This window comes from Schistocerca americana, chromosome 2, assembly GCF_021461395.2.
Source record: "Schistocerca americana isolate TAMUIC-IGC-003095 chromosome 2, iqSchAmer2.1, whole genome shotgun sequence".
NCBI classification, from domain to species: Eukaryota; Metazoa; Arthropoda; class Insecta; order Orthoptera; family Acrididae; genus Schistocerca; species Schistocerca americana.
Window position 1 is genome coordinate 556,623,634 of NC_060120.1, and position 19,978 is coordinate 556,643,611.

The following is a 19,978-nucleotide window of genomic DNA, read 5'->3' on the forward strand; positions in this document are numbered from 1 at the left end:
TTAAAAAACTTGTCTCCCATTGAGACAGTCAAGATAGTACAAGAACATATTAATACTAAAATTGGACACTTAAATTGGTCACAACATAACACAAACATCAAACTTGGTGAACATCTGATTAGCTGTAGAAAATTGTACACAAATCTTATGCCTAAGAAAATAGTAACAAAATGATGGGTCTTGCACAACAATTTTTACATTGTCTTTTATATTTGGTGCAAGTATGTCCCATATTCAACAATACAAACAGAAAGTAATAAATGTTTGTCACCTCTTTGGGTGCATGTTTAAACTTGCCCCTTGCAAGTAAAGAAGATGTCTCCAAATTTAATATTCAATAGTGACAATAAAAATATAAAAACATTGTCTCAGAGATCTGGAACTTTTCCAGGGTCTGTAGGATGAGTGGTAGTTGCTATTTGACACACCCAGTAAAAATCTTTGCTGATAAAATGCTTTACGGAAAATGGGTAAGTAACTGTATTCAAACAGGGAAATGTGCTTAATCATGTTTATATGGTTTCAATTCAGTGATGTTTCTTAATCCAAATAACCTTCTTGATCTGGGAAAGATAAGTCTATATGCATTAGGATGTGGGCTTTCTTTTATTTCAAATGGACCAATGTAAATGTTTACTTTAACATATGGACAACCTAGCTCAACATCATTGTCTGTTTCAGTATTTTCAAACAATAGATCATTTTCAATTTCTTTAGTTCCTAAGTCTAATGTCTCTTTCCTACACTTAAGACACATCCCTCTCTTTTTGCAAAGCATTGACAATTAAACATAAACCTTTGTTTTCATCTATTCCTTTCAACACTGTGTTGTCACTTAACAACCTACTGTTTTCACCCCCTTTTTTATAAAGTCCACTACGGATTCTTGTCCACCATGTAGGATACAAGGTTGCACTTACCTTTGCTAATTCTTTCCAAAAGGCATCTTTGTTTATACAGTTTCCATAGTTGTTCCACAAAACTTCTAAAAACTTTTCCCCTTTTTCTTGAAAACACACATTTACATTCCATCCCTTTATATTTTCTTTATTATTATTAATATTATTATTATTACCATTCTCATTGATTAGTGTTTCATAGTTCCCAATAGGCAATAGCTTGTCCTCAGATACACATTCCCTAGTCTGCATTTCACTTAAATTAACCTCATTATTACCCATGTTTGTCACATCACTTACCTTTACTACATCACCACTTTTCAATTCTACAAATACTTTTATTTCTTCCTCCACACTCTCATCAATAACATCACTTGATTTAGGATCATTATTTAAATGTCCCTCTATTACTTCTTCCTCCTCCTCCACAACAACCCCATCTTCAGTTTCCCCCCTATGTATCTGAATCTCAGCAATCGAGTCTTTGGCTCCATTAAACACTTCGGCATCCCCCTTCTTATCAAATAAACCCCCCAAAATAGATTCTATTTGTGGTGTGTCTGACTTGTTATTAACACCAGTATCCTTTTCAGCCCAACTAAGGAACTCTGCAATACCTTCAACTTCTGCACTTTCACTGACTACCTGTGCTTGAACACTGTTTTTATTAACTGTATCACTTTTACTCATAGTATCCCAAAACCTTTTATTAAATTCTAATTTATTCATTCTAACAACATCAGTATTTTCATGGTATTTACTCTTTACATTGTATCCTCTCCTTTTCCAGTTTCGGTTATGTGTTGTCCTATCATAATATTGTCTAGCCCCAAAACTACGGACATCTAGTGGGACTGTCCACCGTTTCCCGGCTGGTTCCCTCGGTCTGTCCGTTTGTAGTTGTCGTTTTGTTCACTAGTTTCAACAAACCCCCTTCTATCTTGTTCTCTTCCCCAATACCTATTTCTATCATTCCTGTTATCTCTCCTCCATCCTCCCTCCTGTGTATTGTTTCTGAAATCATTTTCATATCTCCTATCTCCCCTATTTGGAGCATTATTTCCAGAATTTTCAAAGTCTCTCCTCCCATAATAATCTCTATTTACATTCCTGTTCCACCCCCCATACTGATTGTTGCCAGAGCCAAAACTTTGGTTATTCTCTCTTTCCAAGGCCCTATCTAATCTATCTACAAATTTCAGGAACTCTTCCATTGAATCGTCTGGTCCATGGACCAATTCCCACTGCAGTCTCTCTGGTAACCTTCTTTTTAAAACATCAATTTGTGTCATAATATCAAAAGAGTTATTCAAGTGAGCAAGTTTTTTCAATTGATCTCTGCAAAATTTTTGCATTCCCCCTACTTTCCCTCTATACACTGGTCCATTTAGAAATTCTGACTTTAATCTGGCTTGTATGGATTGTGACCAAAATTTGCAAATAAATTTAGCTTCAAACTCTTCAAAAGTATTCCAAGAATCATTATTCTCATTTGCCCAGGATAGGGCCACCCCTTCTAGAAACCGTTTTACTAACTTAATTTTTATGTTATCTGTCATTCCTACAACAAACATATCCTTACATTGATGAATAAAGTCAATAGGGTGCAGATTTTCACCAGGAAAGCATTTCACTTGGATGTGCCCATACATTGTATTTTGATTGTAAAACATTTGTTTTGACATCAATGCATCTTCCAATTGTGTATATTTAGTGTGTATCTTTTCTACTTTTGTATCTACATTAGTGGTATACAGGTTGTACTCTTGTTTAAGGTTTTCTGATGTTTTGTCTATTCTCTGATCTAATCTTTCAACTTCAGTATCTACTCTGTTGTAGATGACAGCAATACTGTCTGTGTTAGCTTGTATATTTTCATTTAAACTTTCAACTTTAATTTGAAATTCTTTTCTGAAGTGTATCAGCTGTTCGCTAGTGTCCTTACTGAGGGTAGTTTTAATTTCCTCACACTTCTCATTGAGATGAGTAGTTAATAGATCAAAATCCAAACTTAACTTATCCAGTCTATCTGTGTTTTCTTTAAGTTTCAAACTTACTTGTTCACTTGATTGTTTAACATCCAAACGTACTTGTTCACTTGATTGTTTAAGTTGCGAGCTTATTTGAGTTGCAAACCCTGTTAGCCACTCTGTTAAGTTTAATTGTTCACCATCCCCTGGTTCAATTTTTACATTTCCTACGGTCTCAGGTAGAGACATGTTAACTATAAAATTTTTTTTTTTTTTAATGACAACAACAAAATACCTTGCTTTATGTAGCTATACTCTAATGTGATCGGTGTTCTTGTTGGCTTTTTTCACATCTATTCGGTTTTATCTTGATTGATGAATTCCATTGACAATCCAGACGTTAATCTTCCGAGCGGTGTGATGATAGTTTTTCGTAATCTCACATACACACGTTTTTTTGTTTTTCACTTTGACATATCTTCACTGTTGCCACACTGCACAAATAAACCTTTTTTTTTTTTTTTGAAGTGCTAAGCACTTACGAAATTTATCGCTGCACTATTATCATCGATGCACTTAAAGATCCCGGACGAGCCCCCACTTTTGTAATGGTCGCCTAGTCGTTGATATAGCTAATTGCTGTAATCGCACTATTTCACTCCCGTTTACGGAGCTTGTTAGTACTTGATGTTTGGTAGGCGCCATTAAAATGTGTTGTAGTAATCGCTGCTGCTTGCTGGATCGCTGCTGTGTCTCGATGCTGATGCTGGCTCTAAATCTGGTTGTCTAGGGTTAAAAACATGAGGTCCCGTGTTTTTTATGTGCTTTTGATGATAAAGAACGAGCGAAACCAACAAATATGTAACCTTCAAATATTTATTATGGTGGCCATCTTAATTCCACTGTCTACCAAAGACCATGACAACACAAAGTAGTACTTCCATTACATGATCTTTGCATTGTTTATCCACCTCAAACAATAACACACAAACACACTTTACCAGAGTGACATTCCGACTGCCTCCCGACCGTTCTTGCTGCTTGTATTTATAACATTGTCAAAGAACTACTAAAAAGAGATATAGTTTACAAGTCACATGTACATCTGTTATCATAATTTGTGCAGAAAAGTTATTAATTTGCATCGAGTGACATAATTTAACATGTTATTAAAATGACAGACAGATTTGTAGACTTGACAGAATAATTCTTTGTTACAAAAAGGCCGTTTTTTAGAAGTTTGTCAATTGACTTCTCTAATTTGCATAAATAAGTAAGTAACATGAATTATTAAGAATTACATTGGTTTTCGTCTAAAATAGGATTGATTACGTGAATACTGAGTGAAAACACTCCTAGTGAACAAATAGGTTTCACTGGGTGATTTTTATTTAAGGAGATCCAAAATACCTAAGTTGGCTACTATTTTTCGTACTTCATATTAATTATTTAAGATAAACTTAGTGTTTTTACATGATGACATTTGCTGTATCAGTGATCAAGTGATATTAACTTTTGTGTGGGTCAGTTATTCAGTATGATTTAATGGGTTGACTGTTTATGGAGACATGTTGTGCAATCATTGTTAACATACACAATAACTTTTCTATAATCATAAATACTCGTTAAACTGGTTGAATTTGGCGGGTATCACATACTTCGGTAAAGTAAAGCCTTTAATATGTTCTATTACAAGGGGCAGCAGCCTTTTCAGTAGTTGCAGGGGCAACAGTCTGGATGATTGATTGATCTGGCCTTGTAACACTAACCAAAACAGCCTTTCTGTGCTGGTACTGCGAACAGCTGAAAGCAAGGGGAAACTACAGCCGGAATTTTACCCAAGGGCATGCAGCTTTACTGTATGGTTAAATGATGATGGCGTCCTCTTGGGTAAAATATTCCGGAGGTAAAATAGTCCCCCATTTGGGTCTCCGGGTGGGGACTACTCAAGAGGACGTCGTTGTCAGATCCATTAATCGGGCAGGTAGGTTAGAAAATTTAAAAAGGGAAATGGACAGGTTCAGGTTAGACATAGAGGGAATTAGTGAAGTTCGGTGGCAGGAGGAACAAGACATCTGGTCAGGTGAATACAGGGTTATAAATACAAAATCAAATAGGGGTAATGCAGGAGTAGGTTTAATGATGAATATAAAAATAGTAGCTACTACAAACAGCATAGTGAACACATTATTGTGGCCAAGATAGACATGAAGCCCACGCCTACTACAGGAGTACAAGTTTATATGCCAACTAGCTCTGCAGATGATGAAATGTATGATGAGATAAAAGAAATTATTCAGGTAGTGAAGGGAGATGAAAATTTAATAGTCATGGGTGACTGGAATTCGACAGTAGGAAAAGGAAGAGAAGGAAACCTAGTAGGTTAATATGGATTGGGCCTAAGAAATGAAAGAGGAAGCCACCTGGTAGAATTTTGCACAGAGCATAACTTAATCATAGCTAACACTTTGTTCAAGAATCATAAAAGAAGGTTGTATACATGGAAGAATCCTGGAGATACTAGAAGGTATCAGATAGATTATATAATGGTAAGACAGAGATTTAGGAACCAGGTTTTAAATTGTAAGACATTTCCAGGGGCAGATGTGGACTGACCACAATCTATTGGTTATGAACTGCAGATTGAAACTGAAGAAACTGCAAACAGGTGGGAATTTAAGGAGATGGGACCTGGATAAACAGAAAGAACCCGAGATTGTACAGAGTTTCAGGGAGAGAATAAGAGAACAATTGACAGGAATGGGGGAAAGAAATACAGTACAAGAAGAATGGGTAGCTCTGAGGGATGAAGTAGTGAAGACGGCATAGGGTCAAGTAGGTAAAAAGACAAGGGCTAGTAGAAATCCTTGGGTAACAGAAGAAATATTGAATTTAATTGATGAAAGGAGAAAATATAAAAATGCAGTAAATGAAGCAGGCAAAAAGGAATACAAACGACTCAAAAATGAGATCGACAGGAAGTGCAAAATGGCTAAGCAAGGATGGCTAGAGGACAAATGTAAGGATGTAGAGGCTTATCTCATGAGGAGTAAGATTAAAGAGACCTTTGGAGAAAAGAGAACCACTTGCATGAATATCAAGAGCTCAGATGGAAACCCAGTTCTAAGCAAAGAAGGGAAAGCAGAAAGGCGGAAGGAGTATATAGAGGGTCTATACAGGGGCAATGTTCTTGACGACAATATTATGGAAATGGAAGAGGCGGTAGATGAAGATGAAATGGGAGATATCATACTGCGTGAAGAGTTTGACAGAGCACTGAAAGACCTAAGTTGGAATAAGGCCTCAGAAGTAGACAACATTCCATTAGAACTAGTGACAGCCTTGGGAGAGCCAATCCTGACAAAACCCTACCATCTGGTGAGCAAGATGGATGAGACAGGAGAAATTCCCTCAGACTGCAAGAAGAATATAATAATTCCAATGGCAAAGAAAGCAGGTGTTGACAGATGTGAAAATTTCCAAACTATCAATTTAATAAGTCACAGCCGCAAAATACTAACATGGATTCTTTACAGATGAATGGAAAAACTGGTAGAAGCCGACCTCTGGGAAGATCAGTTTGGATTCCGTAGAAATGTTGGGACATGTGAGGCAATACTGACCCTATGACTTAATTTAGAAAATAGATTAAAGAAATGCAAACCTACATTTCTAGCATTTGTACAATTATAGAAAGCTTTTGACAATGTTGACTGGAATACTCTCTTTCAAATTCTGAAGGTGGCGGGGGTAAAATACAGGGAGCGAAAGGCTATTTATAATTTGTACAGAAAGCAGATGGCAGTTATAAGAGTCGAGGGACATGAAAGGGAAGCAGTGGTTGGGAAGGGAGTGAGACAGGGTTGCAGCCTCTCCCCGATGCTATTCAATCTGTATATTGTAAAGGAAAGAAAAGAAAAGTTCAGAGTAGGCATTAAAATCCGTGGAGAAGAAATAAAAACTTTGAGGTTCACCGATGACATTGTAATTCTGTCAGAGACAGCAAAGGACTTGCAAGAGCAGTTGATTGGAATGGACACTATCTTGAAAGGAGGGTATAAGGTGAACATCAACAAAAGCAAAATGAGGATAATGGAATGTAGTCAAATTAAGTCGGGTGATGCTGAGGGAATTGGATTGGGAAATGAGACACTTAAAGTAGTAAATTAGTTTTGCTATTTGGGGAGCAAAATAACTAATGATGGTCGAAGTAGAGAGGATGTAAAATGTAGACTGTCAATGGCAAGGAAAGCGTTTCTGAATAAGAGAAACTTGTTAACATCGAGTATTAATTTAAGTGTCAGGAAGTCATTTCTGAAAGTATTTGTATGGAGTGTAGCCATGTATGGAAGTGAAATGTGGACGATAAATAGTTTAGACAAGAAGAGAACAGAAGCTTTCTAAATGAGGTGCTACAGAAGAATGTTGAAGATTAGATGGGTAGATCACATAACTAATGAGGACGTATTGAACAGAGTTGGGGAGAAGAGGAGTTTGTGGCACAACTTGACTAGAAGAAGGGATCAGTTGGTAGGACATGTTCTGAGGCATCAAGGGATCACCAATTTAGTACTGGGTGAAAATCGTAGAGGGAGACCAAGAGATGAATATACACTAAGCAGATTCAGAAGGATGTAGGCTGCAGTAGTTACTGGGAGATGAAGAAGCTTGCACAGGATAGAGTAGTATGGAGAGCTGCATCAAACCAGTCTCAGGACTGAAGACCACAACAACAACAACATCCTTAGTTACCCTGTTTAGCCCATCAGCATCCTTACCACACAAGGTCACTCATTATTTTCAGCCCTGGACTCTGTTCTTGCCCAGTACAATTATGAGATTCATTTTTTGTCCCATGTTGCAACACGCCAATGCAGATGCTGTGTCCTAGCTCCTCACTGGCCCAAATCCCTCATTCAACCAAGAGAAACTGCTTTGTTTTCAACTGGATGTGGAGACAAGACACATGGTGAATGGCTTCCCTATCACCAGTTCCTGTGTTGCCTTTTCTATGGTGGTGAATCTGGTGTTCCAGAAGGTCATATGCATGATAGAAAATTGATGGCCCAATTATCTAACACAATGGGCATCAGACCCCGTTTGGAAATTTTATGCATTATACCATTGCCTCTCCCTCTCAGATGGTTTTACTCCTTGTGTCGTGGTTCCAGTGGCCCAGCAGCAGGAGGTCCTTTGCTTCTTACATCAAGGTCACTAGGGAATATCTTGTACAAATCTGTTGATGTGCTGCCATATGTCTTGATCAGGAATTGATCAGGAGGTGGAACACCTGGTCAAGGACTGCCACAAGTGTTCAGGTCAGTAGGCAGAGTCGCATGCAATTTTTTCACAATGGCCAGCCCCTGTACACACTTGGGAAAGAGTCCAAATTGATTTTGCTTGTCCTTTTTTAGACAAATTCTTGTTATTGGCAATTTGTATTTTTTCTCATTTTTCTTACATCGTTCATTGACTGTCTGTGACAGCAGATGCAACTGGCAAGGCCTGTAGAAGACGTTCTCCATAGAAGGCTTGCCTTGCACCCTAGTTTCACACAATGGTCCTCAGTTTGTAGCACAGTCTTTCGAAGATTTTTTTTTATAATCAATGACGTTCACTACATCAGATGCCTCCTTTCCATCTGCAGTTCAACCATAAGGCAGAACGCCTTTTCTGAACTGAGAGGCTCTCACATTTTTTTTAAGCTCTTACAGAATCATGCCATTTGGGGCCAAGGTTCCTGCTGAGCTCCTGCTGTCAGTTACAGACGTTGCTCAACCTCTTGCTGCTGGGCAAGTGATCTCCAGTGGTGCCAGTTTTGTTGATGTTTGTGCTCAGAATAGCCACTGGTCCCTCTGGGCCAGGGCATTTGGACAGCACCCTCACTGGATTCCAGCCATCATCCACAGCCAGCACAGTTGCTATGTCTTCACGGTTTACACTGAAGTATGACTAATGGCATGCAACCAGAACCAGGTGCCTTCCTGGAAGGGCCTAGGCCCCCTCCTCAGGTTGTGGGCACAACACCTTGTTCTTTGTTGGCCCTGGCCACACCAAAGGTCAGGCTGGTCAGGTTGTGCCCACCTATCCTGCTAGGTAGGGCTTCATCAGTACCAATGACAGGTTTGCTTCTTGTGGTAGGTGCTGACACCTCCACCTGCACTGAACAGGGATGGAAGCCAAGTCTTTATCACTAGAACCTCTTCTCTTCAGTCCTTTGTCATTGCTGCCCAAGCTGATGCCTATTGTCGTAGACCCCAGTGTAGTGATGACTTCTGCCCCCCGTTGCTGGTCTCAGCCACTGGTCACCCCAGGGTCTACGAACAGTGGTGTTGCCTTTATTCCATCACTTTCACCCATACGTGCCAGTCCAGGCAGATCAGAAACTTATTGCACCATTGGCTGCTGCCACTGGCACTGCCACAGGTGCCATGGATGTTTCTTCACTCAAGCAGCATGGACTAGTATGCCACTGGTCACTACACCTGCTGCCCAGAGTGGACATAAGTTGGACCACTACAAGAAGTGTAGAGAATGCCAAAATTCAAATGGCATGCTCACAACACTCAAGATGGCCACCAGGGGGCAGGCCAGCCATCGACCATCATCACCTTGTCTACCATGCTCACGCAGAAGTGCACCTGTGGCACATGATGGGGACAGCATCTTTATAAGAACATGCATGGGCTTCTGGGTTCTCAGTTGTTAAAGTCTTTAGACATGTAACTAACTTCACTGTATCATAGTTATCACTTTGTGAATCTACCTAGAGTGCATTCTTGTTTTTGTCACTCTGTGACCCAATAAATCATATTTCTTTTATAGCCACGTGTTTCCTTGTGCTCCTAGTTAGAAAAGTTACTGTGGAGAACAAGCCAGAATTGGTCATCAGTAACTCTTGATGCCCTCTATTACTACTATCCAAAATAAAATCAACAGTGCAGTCACCACATGCAATAATTTCCAAGTTACTTCTATGAATTCTTATTGGTGCCCTTCCTGATTTCCTGCCGAGGTTTCAAACATTCTCACATAACAAAAGAATCCAGGCTCAAAATTCTTTTGTTAAAATTGATATTAATCCCCTTTATGGCAGTGGTTGTCATACAGATTTTTTAGATTCAAATCACTGACCACCAAATTCAATGAATTTTTCCTAACACCAAATCAAAACAAGGAACTAAAATTGGGCCATCAAAAGTAGATTAATTATATATACTTACATAGGTATTTCTTACTCCGTTAGCAGACACTAGTTTGGCCAAACCAACTGTTAAAGAAATCACAAAAATCATTAGATCTTATTGCTATCATAGCATTGACACAAAAGAAGCAAAGTACTGAAACCTGGACTGATTTGATAAAGCCATTTTTTTTTATCATCAGCCTTCTGACTTGTTTGATGTGGCCCACTACGAATTCCTCTCCTGTGCAAATATCTTCATGTAAGTGTAGCACTTGCAACATATGTCCTCAATTATTTGCAGGATGTATTCCAATCTCTGTCTTCTTCTACAGTTTTTACACTCTACAGAAGTTATTCCCTGATATCTTAACAGACATCATATCTTTCTGTCCCTTCTTTTTGTCAGTGTTTTCCACATATTCCTTTCCTTTCCAATTCTGTGCAGAACCTCCTCATTCCTTACCTTATCAGTCCACCTAATTTTCAGCATTTGTCTGCAGCACCACATCTCAAATGCTTTGATTCTCTTCTGTTCCAGTTTTCCCACAGTGCATGTTTCATTGTTATACATTGCTGTGGTCTGAACATCCATTCTCAGAAATTTCTTCCTCAAATTAAGGTGTATGTTTGATACAGTAGACTCCTCTTGGCCAGGAATACCCTTTTTGCCAGTGCTAGTCTTCTTTTGATGTCCTCCTTGCTCCATCCGTCATTGGCCATTTTGTTGCCTACATAGTAGAATTTTTAACTTCATCTACTTTGTGACAAGCAATCCTGATGTTAAGTTTACTGTTCTCATTTCTGCTACTTCTAATTACTTTAGTCTTTCTTTGATTTACTCTTGATCCATATTCTGTACTCATTAGATTGTTCACTCCATTCAGCAGATCATGTAATTGTGTTACAATTTCACTGAGGATAGCAATGTCATCAGTGAATTGTGTAATTGATATCCATTCACCTTGAATTTTGATTCCACTCCTGAATCTTTTTTGCATCATTGCTTCTTCAGTTTATAGATGGAACAGTATGGGCAAAAGACTACATCCCTGTCTTACACCCTTTTTTAATCTCAGCCCTTCATTCTTGGTCACTCACCCTCAATGTTCCATCCTGATTCTTGTACACATTATATATTACCCATCTTTCCCCTCTGTTTACCCTAGTTTTCTCAGAATTTCAAACATTTTGCACCATATGAAAATGCTTTTTCCAGGTCGATAAATCCTATGAATATGTATTGATTTTTCTTCAGCCTTACTTCTGTTATCAACAACAGGGTAAGAACTACCTCTGTGGTGCCTTTATCTTTCCTAAGGTCAGCCTATTATGTTCATGCTTCTGACATTCCTCACCCCAACTCATAGAACATTATTTGTTTGTTGGTTATTCAGTCTTATTCTCATGGTCAGCTTCCCCTTGACAGCCCCTTCTGGAAATCCGAATGGGGAACTATTCCAAAATTTTTTGCTAATGGAGAGATCATGATGATGCTTTTTTAATTATGGGCCACATGTCCTGTGGATACACATTATGTAACTTTAAGGCATTGGTTTCCATTGCCTTCTGCATCCTCATGCTATTGATCACTGCTGATTCTTCCATCTTTTAGGGGCAGTTTCCCACCCCAAGGCCAAGAGAGTGCCCTGAACCTCTGTTCACTCCTCCACCATCTTTGACAGGGCCATTGGCAAAATGAGGATGACTTCTTGTGCTGGAAGTCTTCGACTGCCATTGCTGATTATTTTTATTCAAGAACTAGGCAGTGGGAGATTTGAACCCGGGACCAAGGACATTTTGATTAGTAGTCAAAGACATTACCCCTAGACCATGGGTGCTGAATGACAGTGTCATGTATATATCACTTCTGAAAAGTTAGATTATAATAAAACATTGAATCCCTTTTCTTACAATAACTTTTTAAAGACTGTGCAGGTTGACTTCAGTCAGGGAATATTTACAAAGAAAGCAAATTATTATCTCATAAACATAGTACTGGAAGAAGCAAACAAGAAAAATTACTGTATTGGCATTTTCTGGAATCTTCCAAAGATCTTCAGTTGTGTGGATTATAAAATTTTACTACATAAACTAAAACATTATGGGATTAAAGGCATCCCCATTCTATGTATGGAATCATACCACAGCAACAGAAAAGGGAGGGTCACATTAACAAATGATACCTCAGGAAGAAAGGTAAATTTGGACTGCAAAAAATTTAAATATTTTGTCCTGCAAGGTTCTCTACTTGGCCCACTCTTGTACTTAGCCTACAGAAATAGTGTATGAAAGATATTTCAGGACTTTTCAAATACAGTTATGTTTGCTGATTGCACAAGTATTTTTTATAAAGGGCTCAAACACATCTAAATGAGGCAGAACCAGGAGTATAGTGGAACAAGCTGACAACTGATTTTCAGCAGACAGCATAGCTCTTAATATTTGAAAAATTCATATTCATGCAATTCCAGATCCATAAAAATATCTTACAAGTACCAGAAGGATAAATCATTGGGCACATACTAAATGGAATTCTGTGTGTAAACTCTTAGGCATCAGCACATGGAGAAGTTACCCCGAAGGCTCAGTTCTGTCTGCACCATACATAGAAATATATCTCATTGTATTGACCAGCAGACAGGATTGCTGGTGTATTTCACATACTTTGACTTGCTCCTGTGGTACCACCCACTGGGGCAATACAGCTATCATAAAAGTATTTATTTTAAGGAGGTCTTCTGTAAGAATATTACATAAAGTTTATAAACATTTTGCAGAAGTCTCTTCAGGCACACTGTGTCAATATATTTTCTCCCTTATGATATTTATAGTTAATAATTTAAGTTAACGGTATTTGTGATTAATAATCTAAGTGAAATTTGGGACTATCTCTAAGTGAAATAGGGAACTATCTGCAAAATTCATAAACGTAATACTAGAAATAAAAAAAAAATTATAGACCCTCTCTGGGGTTCCAAAAGAAGTGCTATATTCTGACACAACAGTCTTTCATGGGTTGCCATTAGATACCTGGCTGGAAATTGAGAATCCCTAGCCATTCAGATTAACATAGATTGTGTATTATTAGCCACTCTTTTCTACCATTTATAGGAATGAGTGAACTTGGGAATGTAAATTCTGAATACACGGGTTTCAATATGTCCAGCATATAGAAAGTTGATAGTGGTATTTGAAATGAGTAGAGTTACAGAAATGATTAATGTGAAGTAGTAGATAAAACAGTAGATTAGTAGTCTGCTATTTGGAAGAGCATTTGTTTTTTTAATAGTTACTGCATTTCCACTAATATAGTTTTCTTCCAGTTAATATGTAGTTTGGCTCATAACATATCCCTCAAGACTTTTCTTCATTATGGCATTTACAGAACAAAATATGTGAAACAATGCTGACAGTTGTATATTGATGTCATTTGTATTTCTTAAAATTATTATTGATTTATATTCTTTCATGTTCATCAGACCACTTTGTCCTTTGTTACACAACTAAAATTCATAATGCTTTTTAGAATGACTGATTTCTGGTCTCTTGTTGTATTTACAGAAAAGACATAAAGTAACAGCATTCAGCCTGTCTTATTGCAAAAATTATCAACAATAAGTGACTATTTGTAGTGTTTTAATGGTCTCTGTTTTGTTTCAGTTGGTTTTCATGGAGTTCAAAGGAAACATTTATAGGTGATACTTTTTTATTGCTTCAAAGTGGGTCTGAGTGGAAATTTCAGCTTGAAAGAAAAATTTTCTTCCTTTGGGCGTGGTTTTCACTAGTTTTCAGACTTGGATATGAAACAAATTGTTTTGAATATTCAGTATACTTTTGAGATTCTATCAGTAACTCTTCTGTAGGAAGAATATGTTGTTGCTGTTGTGATCTTCAGTCCAAAGACTGGTTTGATGCAACTCTACATGCTACTCTGTCCTGTGCAAGCTTCTTCATCTCCCAGTACTTACTGCAACCTACATCCTTCTCAATCTTCTTAGTGTATTCATCTCTTGGTCTTCCTCTACGATTTTTACCCTCCACACTGCCCTCCAATACTAAATTGGTGATCCCTAGATGCCTCAGAACATGTTCTTCCAACCAATCCCTTCTTTCAGTCTAGGCGTGCCACAAATTTCTCTTCTTCCTGATTCTATTCAATACCTCCTCATTAGTTATGTGATCTACCCATCTAATCTTCAGCATTCTTCTGAAGCACCACATTTTGAAAGCCTCTGTTCTCTTCTTGTCTAAACTATTTATCGTCCACATTTCACTTCCATACACGGCTACACTCCATACAAATACTTTCAGAAAAGACTTCCTGACACTTAAATCTATACTCAATGTTAACAAATTTCTCTGCTTCACAAACGCTTTCCTTGCCATTGCCAGTCTACATTTTATATCCTCTCTACTTCAACCATCATCAGTTATTTTACTCCCCAAATAGCAAAACTCATTTACTATTTTAGGCGTCTCATTTCCTAATCTAATTCCTGCATCATCACCTGATTTAAATCGACTACATTCGATCATCCTCATTTTGCTTTTGTTGATGTTCATCTTATATCCCCCTTTCAAGACACTGTCCATTCTGTTCAGCTGCTTTTCCAGGTCCTTTGCTGTCTGTGACAGAATTACAATGACATTGGCAAACCTCAAAGTTTTTATTTCTTCTCCATTGATTTTAATTCTACTCCAAATTTTTCTTTTGTTTCCTTTACTGCTTGCTCAATATACAGATTTAATAACATCAGGGATAGGCTACAACCTTGTCTCACTCCCTTCGCAACCACTGCTTCCCTTTCATGCCCCTCGACTCTTATAACTGCTATCTGGTTACTGTAGAAATTGAGAATAGCCTTTTGCTCCCTGTATTTTACCCCTGCCACCTTCAGAATTTGAAAGAGAGTATTCCAGTCAACATTGTCAAAAGCTTTCTCTAAGTCTACAAATGGTAGAAATGTAGGTTTGCCTTTCTTTAATCTATTTTCTAAGATAAGTTGTAGGGTCAGTATTGCCTCACGTGTTCCAACATTTTTACAGAATCCAAACTGATCTCTCCTAAGGTCAGCTTCTACCAGTTTTTCCATTCGTCTGTAAAGAATTCGTGTTAGTATTTTGCAGCTGTGGCTTATTAAACTGATAGTTTGGTAATTTTCACATCTGTCAACACTTGCTTTCTTTGCGATTGGAATTATTATATTCTTCTTGAAGACTGAGGGCATTTTGCCTGTCTCATATATCTTTCTCACTAGACGGCAGAGTTTTGTCAGGGCTGGCTCTCCCAAAGCTATCAGTAGTTCTAATTGAATGTTGTCTACTCCCTGGGCCTTGTTTTGGCTTAGGTCTTTCTGTGCTCTGTCAAATTCTTCATGCAGTATCATATCTCCCATTTCATCTTCATCTACATCCTCTTCCATTTCCATAATATTGTTGCCAAGAACATTGCCCCTGTATAGACCCTCTATATACTCCTTCCGCCTTTCTGCTTTCCCTTCTTTGCTTAGAACTGGGTTTCCATCTGAGCTCTTGTTATTCATACATGTAGTTCTCTTTTCTCCAAAAGTCTCTTTAATTTTCCTGTAGGCAGTATCTATCTTACCTATAGTGAGATATGCCTTTACATCGTTACATTTGTCCTCTAGCCATCCCTGCTTAGCCGTTTTACACTTCCTGTCGATCTCATTTTTGAGACGTTTGTATTCCTTTTTGCCTGCTTCATTTACTGCATTTTTGTATTTTCTCCTTTCATCAATTAATTTCAATATATCTTATGTTACCCAAGGATTTCTATTAGCCCTCGTCTTTTTACCTCCCTGATCCTCTGCTACCTTCACTGTTTTGTCTCTCAAAGCTACTCATTCTTCTTCTACTCTATTTCTTTCCCCCATTCTTGTCAATTGTTCCCTAATGCTCTCCCTGAAACTCTCTACAAACTCTGGTTCTGTCAGTTTAACCAGATCCCATCTCCTTAAATTCCCATCTTTTTGCAGTTCCTTCTTCAGTTTTAATCTACAGTTCATAACCAATAGATTGTGGTCAGAGTCCACATTGTCCCTGGAAATGTCTTACAATTTAAAACCTGCTTCCTAAATCTCTGTCTTACCATTATATAATCTATCTGAAACCATTGTGTATCTCCAGGCCTCTTCCATGTATACAACCTTCTTTTATGGTTCTTGAACCTAGTGTTAGCTATGATTAAGTTATGCTCTGTGCAAAATTCTACCAGGTGGCTTCCTCTTTCATTTCTTGCCCCCATTCCATATTCACCTACTACGTTTCCTTCTCTTCCTTTTCATACTATTAAATTCCAGTCACCCATGACTATTAAATTTTCATCTTCCTTTCCTATCTGAATAATTTCTTTTATCTCATCATACACTTCATCAATCTCTTCGTCATCTGCAGAGCTTCTTGGCATATAAACTTGTACTACTGTGGAAGGCGTGGAATTCATATCTATCTTGACCACAATAATGCATTCACTATGCTGTTTGTAGTAGATTACCTGCACTCCTATTTTTTATTCATTATTATACCTACTCCTGCATTAGCCCTATTTGATTTTGTATTTATAACCCTGTATTCACCTGAGAAGAAGTCTTGTTCCTCCTCCCACCGAACTTCACTAATTCCCACTATATCTAACTTGAACCTATCCATTCCCCTTTTTAAATTTTCTAACCTACCTGTCCGATTAAGGGATCTGACAGTCCACAATCCGATCCGTAGAACGCCAGTTTTCTTTCTCCTGATAACGACGTCCTCTTGAGTAGTCCCCGGCCAGAGATCCAAATGGGGGACTATTTTACCTCCGGAATATTTTACCCAAGAGGACGACATCATAATTTAACCATACAGTAAAGCTGTATGCCCTTGGGAAAAATTCCGGCTGTAGTTTCCCCTTGTTTTCAGCCGTTTGCAGTACCAGCACAGAAAGGCCGTTTTGGTTAGTGTTACAAGGCCAGGTCAGTCAATCATCCAGACTGTTGCCCCTGCAACTACTGAAAAGGCTACTGCCCCTCTTCAGGAACCACACGTTTGTCAGGCCTCTCAACAGGTACCCCTCCGTTGTGGTTGCACCTACGGTACGGCTATTTGTATCGATGAGGCACGTAAGCCTCCCCACCAACGGCAAGGTCCTTGGTTCATGGGGGGGGGGGGGGGGGGGGAGGAAGAAGATAGTCAGCCTAAAATAGAAACCTTGGTGTTTGGAGTTAGTCATCACACAATTAACAGCACAAATTCCAGCATATGCAAATGCTATTCAGCCTTTTACATTGGCTTGACTGCCACTCAGTTATCAGTCAGGATGAATGGGCATGGCAGAGGGTGTATACAGGCAGCATACAATATCCTGTTGCAGAGCATGCTGTACAACATGACAGTCATGACCTCAGTGACTGTTTCGCCACACACACCATTTGGTTTCTTCCCGCAGATGCCAGTTTCTCATAACTCCGCAAGTGGAAACTAGCATTACAACATGTTCTTGGTTCTCGCCACCCAACTGGCATTAATTTATGTTAATTCCTTCTGTCTCAGCATTTCTTCACAGTAATTGCTCCCTTCTTCACTGCATTTTAGTTTATGACATCTTTCATTTTCTGACCTGTCTATTTTTCACTGTTCCCACTCCCACCTCTGTTACATAAAATGCACATAGCTTTTCACTCTCATTAACATGTGCACAATGTTTTAGTAGTAATTTCTGTCTTGAACATTACCCTGTTTTCCACCTTTAATTCTCAGGTTTTCAGATCTTACTTGGTGCAGTCCTCAACAATCAGTCTTTCCTTCTCATCCCGTCTAGTAAGTCTCCCTTGACTCAGGGTTCTGGGTGATGTTTCTGAACTGTATCCCTTTCCCTAAACCTCTCCAGTCCTTTTCCTTCTCCCCTCTTCCTTCCGCTTCAACTCTTCTGCCAGAAGAAGGAGCCGAAAGTTTGTAAAAGTTTAACTCTTTTGTGTGTGCATGTTCCCCTGCAGCTGCTTGGTGAGTAGATTCTGTCTCTATCCATTTATATTATGTTATGACCCAATACTCAGTGTCTTAAAGGCTGAAAAAATATTGTGGCAAAAACTTGAGGCATAGAGGAAGTGGCAGCCATGCATATGAATCTGTACTTATCCTATTTGTTACTGAAATTGAAGAAAGATTGGATATCAGCCACATTTGGATATGGAGAAGGCATGACTAACCACAGATTAGCATGTTGGAGTAGTTTTCCTAATTTTTGTAGGGAATCAAAATAAGTAACCAAAAATAGTCCACAGTGGAGACTTTTTCCATTGTGATGATCCATCTGAGAGGTTAGAGTAAAAGAGACTTCAGTATTCACCCTGGAACCTTATCAATTCCCTTGAGGTTATTTTATTTTCCCAAAAGTAAAAGAAAGTGGCTATGGTATCCTTGTGAGTTAGGACAAATTATTTTGTCTCCATACTAAATAGTTATGTATATGATTAGAAGAGACATGAAAGTAACTTTCCAGTAAAGTAGAAATTTGCATTACTTTCCCAGAACATTCAGAATGACTCTCATGAAAGTTCTGAAATTAGTACTGAGAATAAAAAACTATGAGAAAATAAATTCTTGTATTTCCTCTTACTTACACATCTTTTGATTTTGTTTGCAGGATTTCTGGGTGGTATCATAGCTCTAAGTGGGACAGCATTGTCAGCTTTTGCAGTTGATAATGATCCTCTGGGAACAGCTAGAGATTTAGCTACAAAAAATGGCTGCCCGGTATCCCCCATGCTTGCAATGGTACGATGTTTACAAGAACTTCCTGTGGAATCACTTATAAAGGCTGATTCAAACCTTCAGGTACTGCTGTGAAACTTGTATATCTACACTTATAGATAGATCTAAGCTTTCTAAATCATGTAAATTTCACATTTTCTACGTTTCCAAATTGTGAGAAACACGAAAAGAGGATTCTTAAACACTCCTCTACATGCTGACAGTAATCTAATTTGTCATAACAGACGTTGTTTGTTATTGTTCAGATGGGCAAAAATGCTGGCTGATTTTATAAATGTGCAGCTTCACAGTGTACTTTAATTCATAATGCAAGAAAAACTAATCTTCTTTGTAAAGGATGATTCTTAGTCAACAACACTAGGGCAGGTCCAGGCTTGGCTTGCATGCCAAGGTGGCTAGCCTATTAGCAGCCACTATAAGTGAAGCACAGTGCATAGTTTGGTGACTCTGGGCAGTGGAAGTTGTTGCAATTGTTTGCTCGGTTGTATTATAGTGTCACAGATACTCATTGTATGTAGCAGGTTAGTGATGGTTGTCCCATGGTAGCGAAGCAGCATGTACTTTGTGTGTAGTGTCTTCAAAATTTAGTTGTCAGAACCTTTTAGTTGTTCAATTATAGCTTAGTAACCAAATCATAGTGGTGGATCACCCTAACACTCCAGCCTACTGCAGTATCACTGTCAAAAATAAGCAATTTAGAAAACTTTTATCTTCCACTTAACAAATGTCTTTAACTGAATAATTGAAAAAAATGTCACAGTCAAAATAGAAAAGAGTGGAAAGTGCTGTAGATTTGTCAAGAACTGATATCAGTATAAAGAATGTCATTGTCATTTTCATTCTTGGTTGGGTTAAAAATAGCATGTAAAATGATTTCAGTAATTTTTTTATAATACCATCATTGCCACTATGTTAAATATTAATGGAAGAGCAACAGCAAATCTTGAAACTTAAGGCTGGATTCTCAGGTGTGCAGAAAGGTTTGTCACAATTGTGAACTGCAGTGTATAGCAGTAAGTCAACTAGGTCAGATGATTGGCTTGCATTCAAGTCATCCAAATCAGAAAGAGTATTTAGGGGGTACTATAAATCAAATAGTTTCAGTCAGTCTAGAAATATCCAACAGCTTCATTTTGTTGTAGATTGTGGAC

The 19,978-nt window shown here is 38.3% G+C and overlaps 1 protein-coding gene across 1 annotated transcript in view; it reads left to right on the top strand.

Annotated features, from left to right (window-relative positions):
• The window catches only part of LOC124594821 (pyrethroid hydrolase Ces2a), a 184,287-nt gene that overhangs the window by 74,257 nt on the left and 90,052 nt on the right, over positions 1-19,978 (top strand). Inside the window, exon 5 of the mRNA XM_047133265.1 lies at positions 18,700-18,890. Coding sequence (XP_046989221.1) covers positions 18,700-18,890 — 191 coding nt within the window. The remainder of the gene's footprint in view (positions 1-18,699; positions 18,891-19,978) is intronic.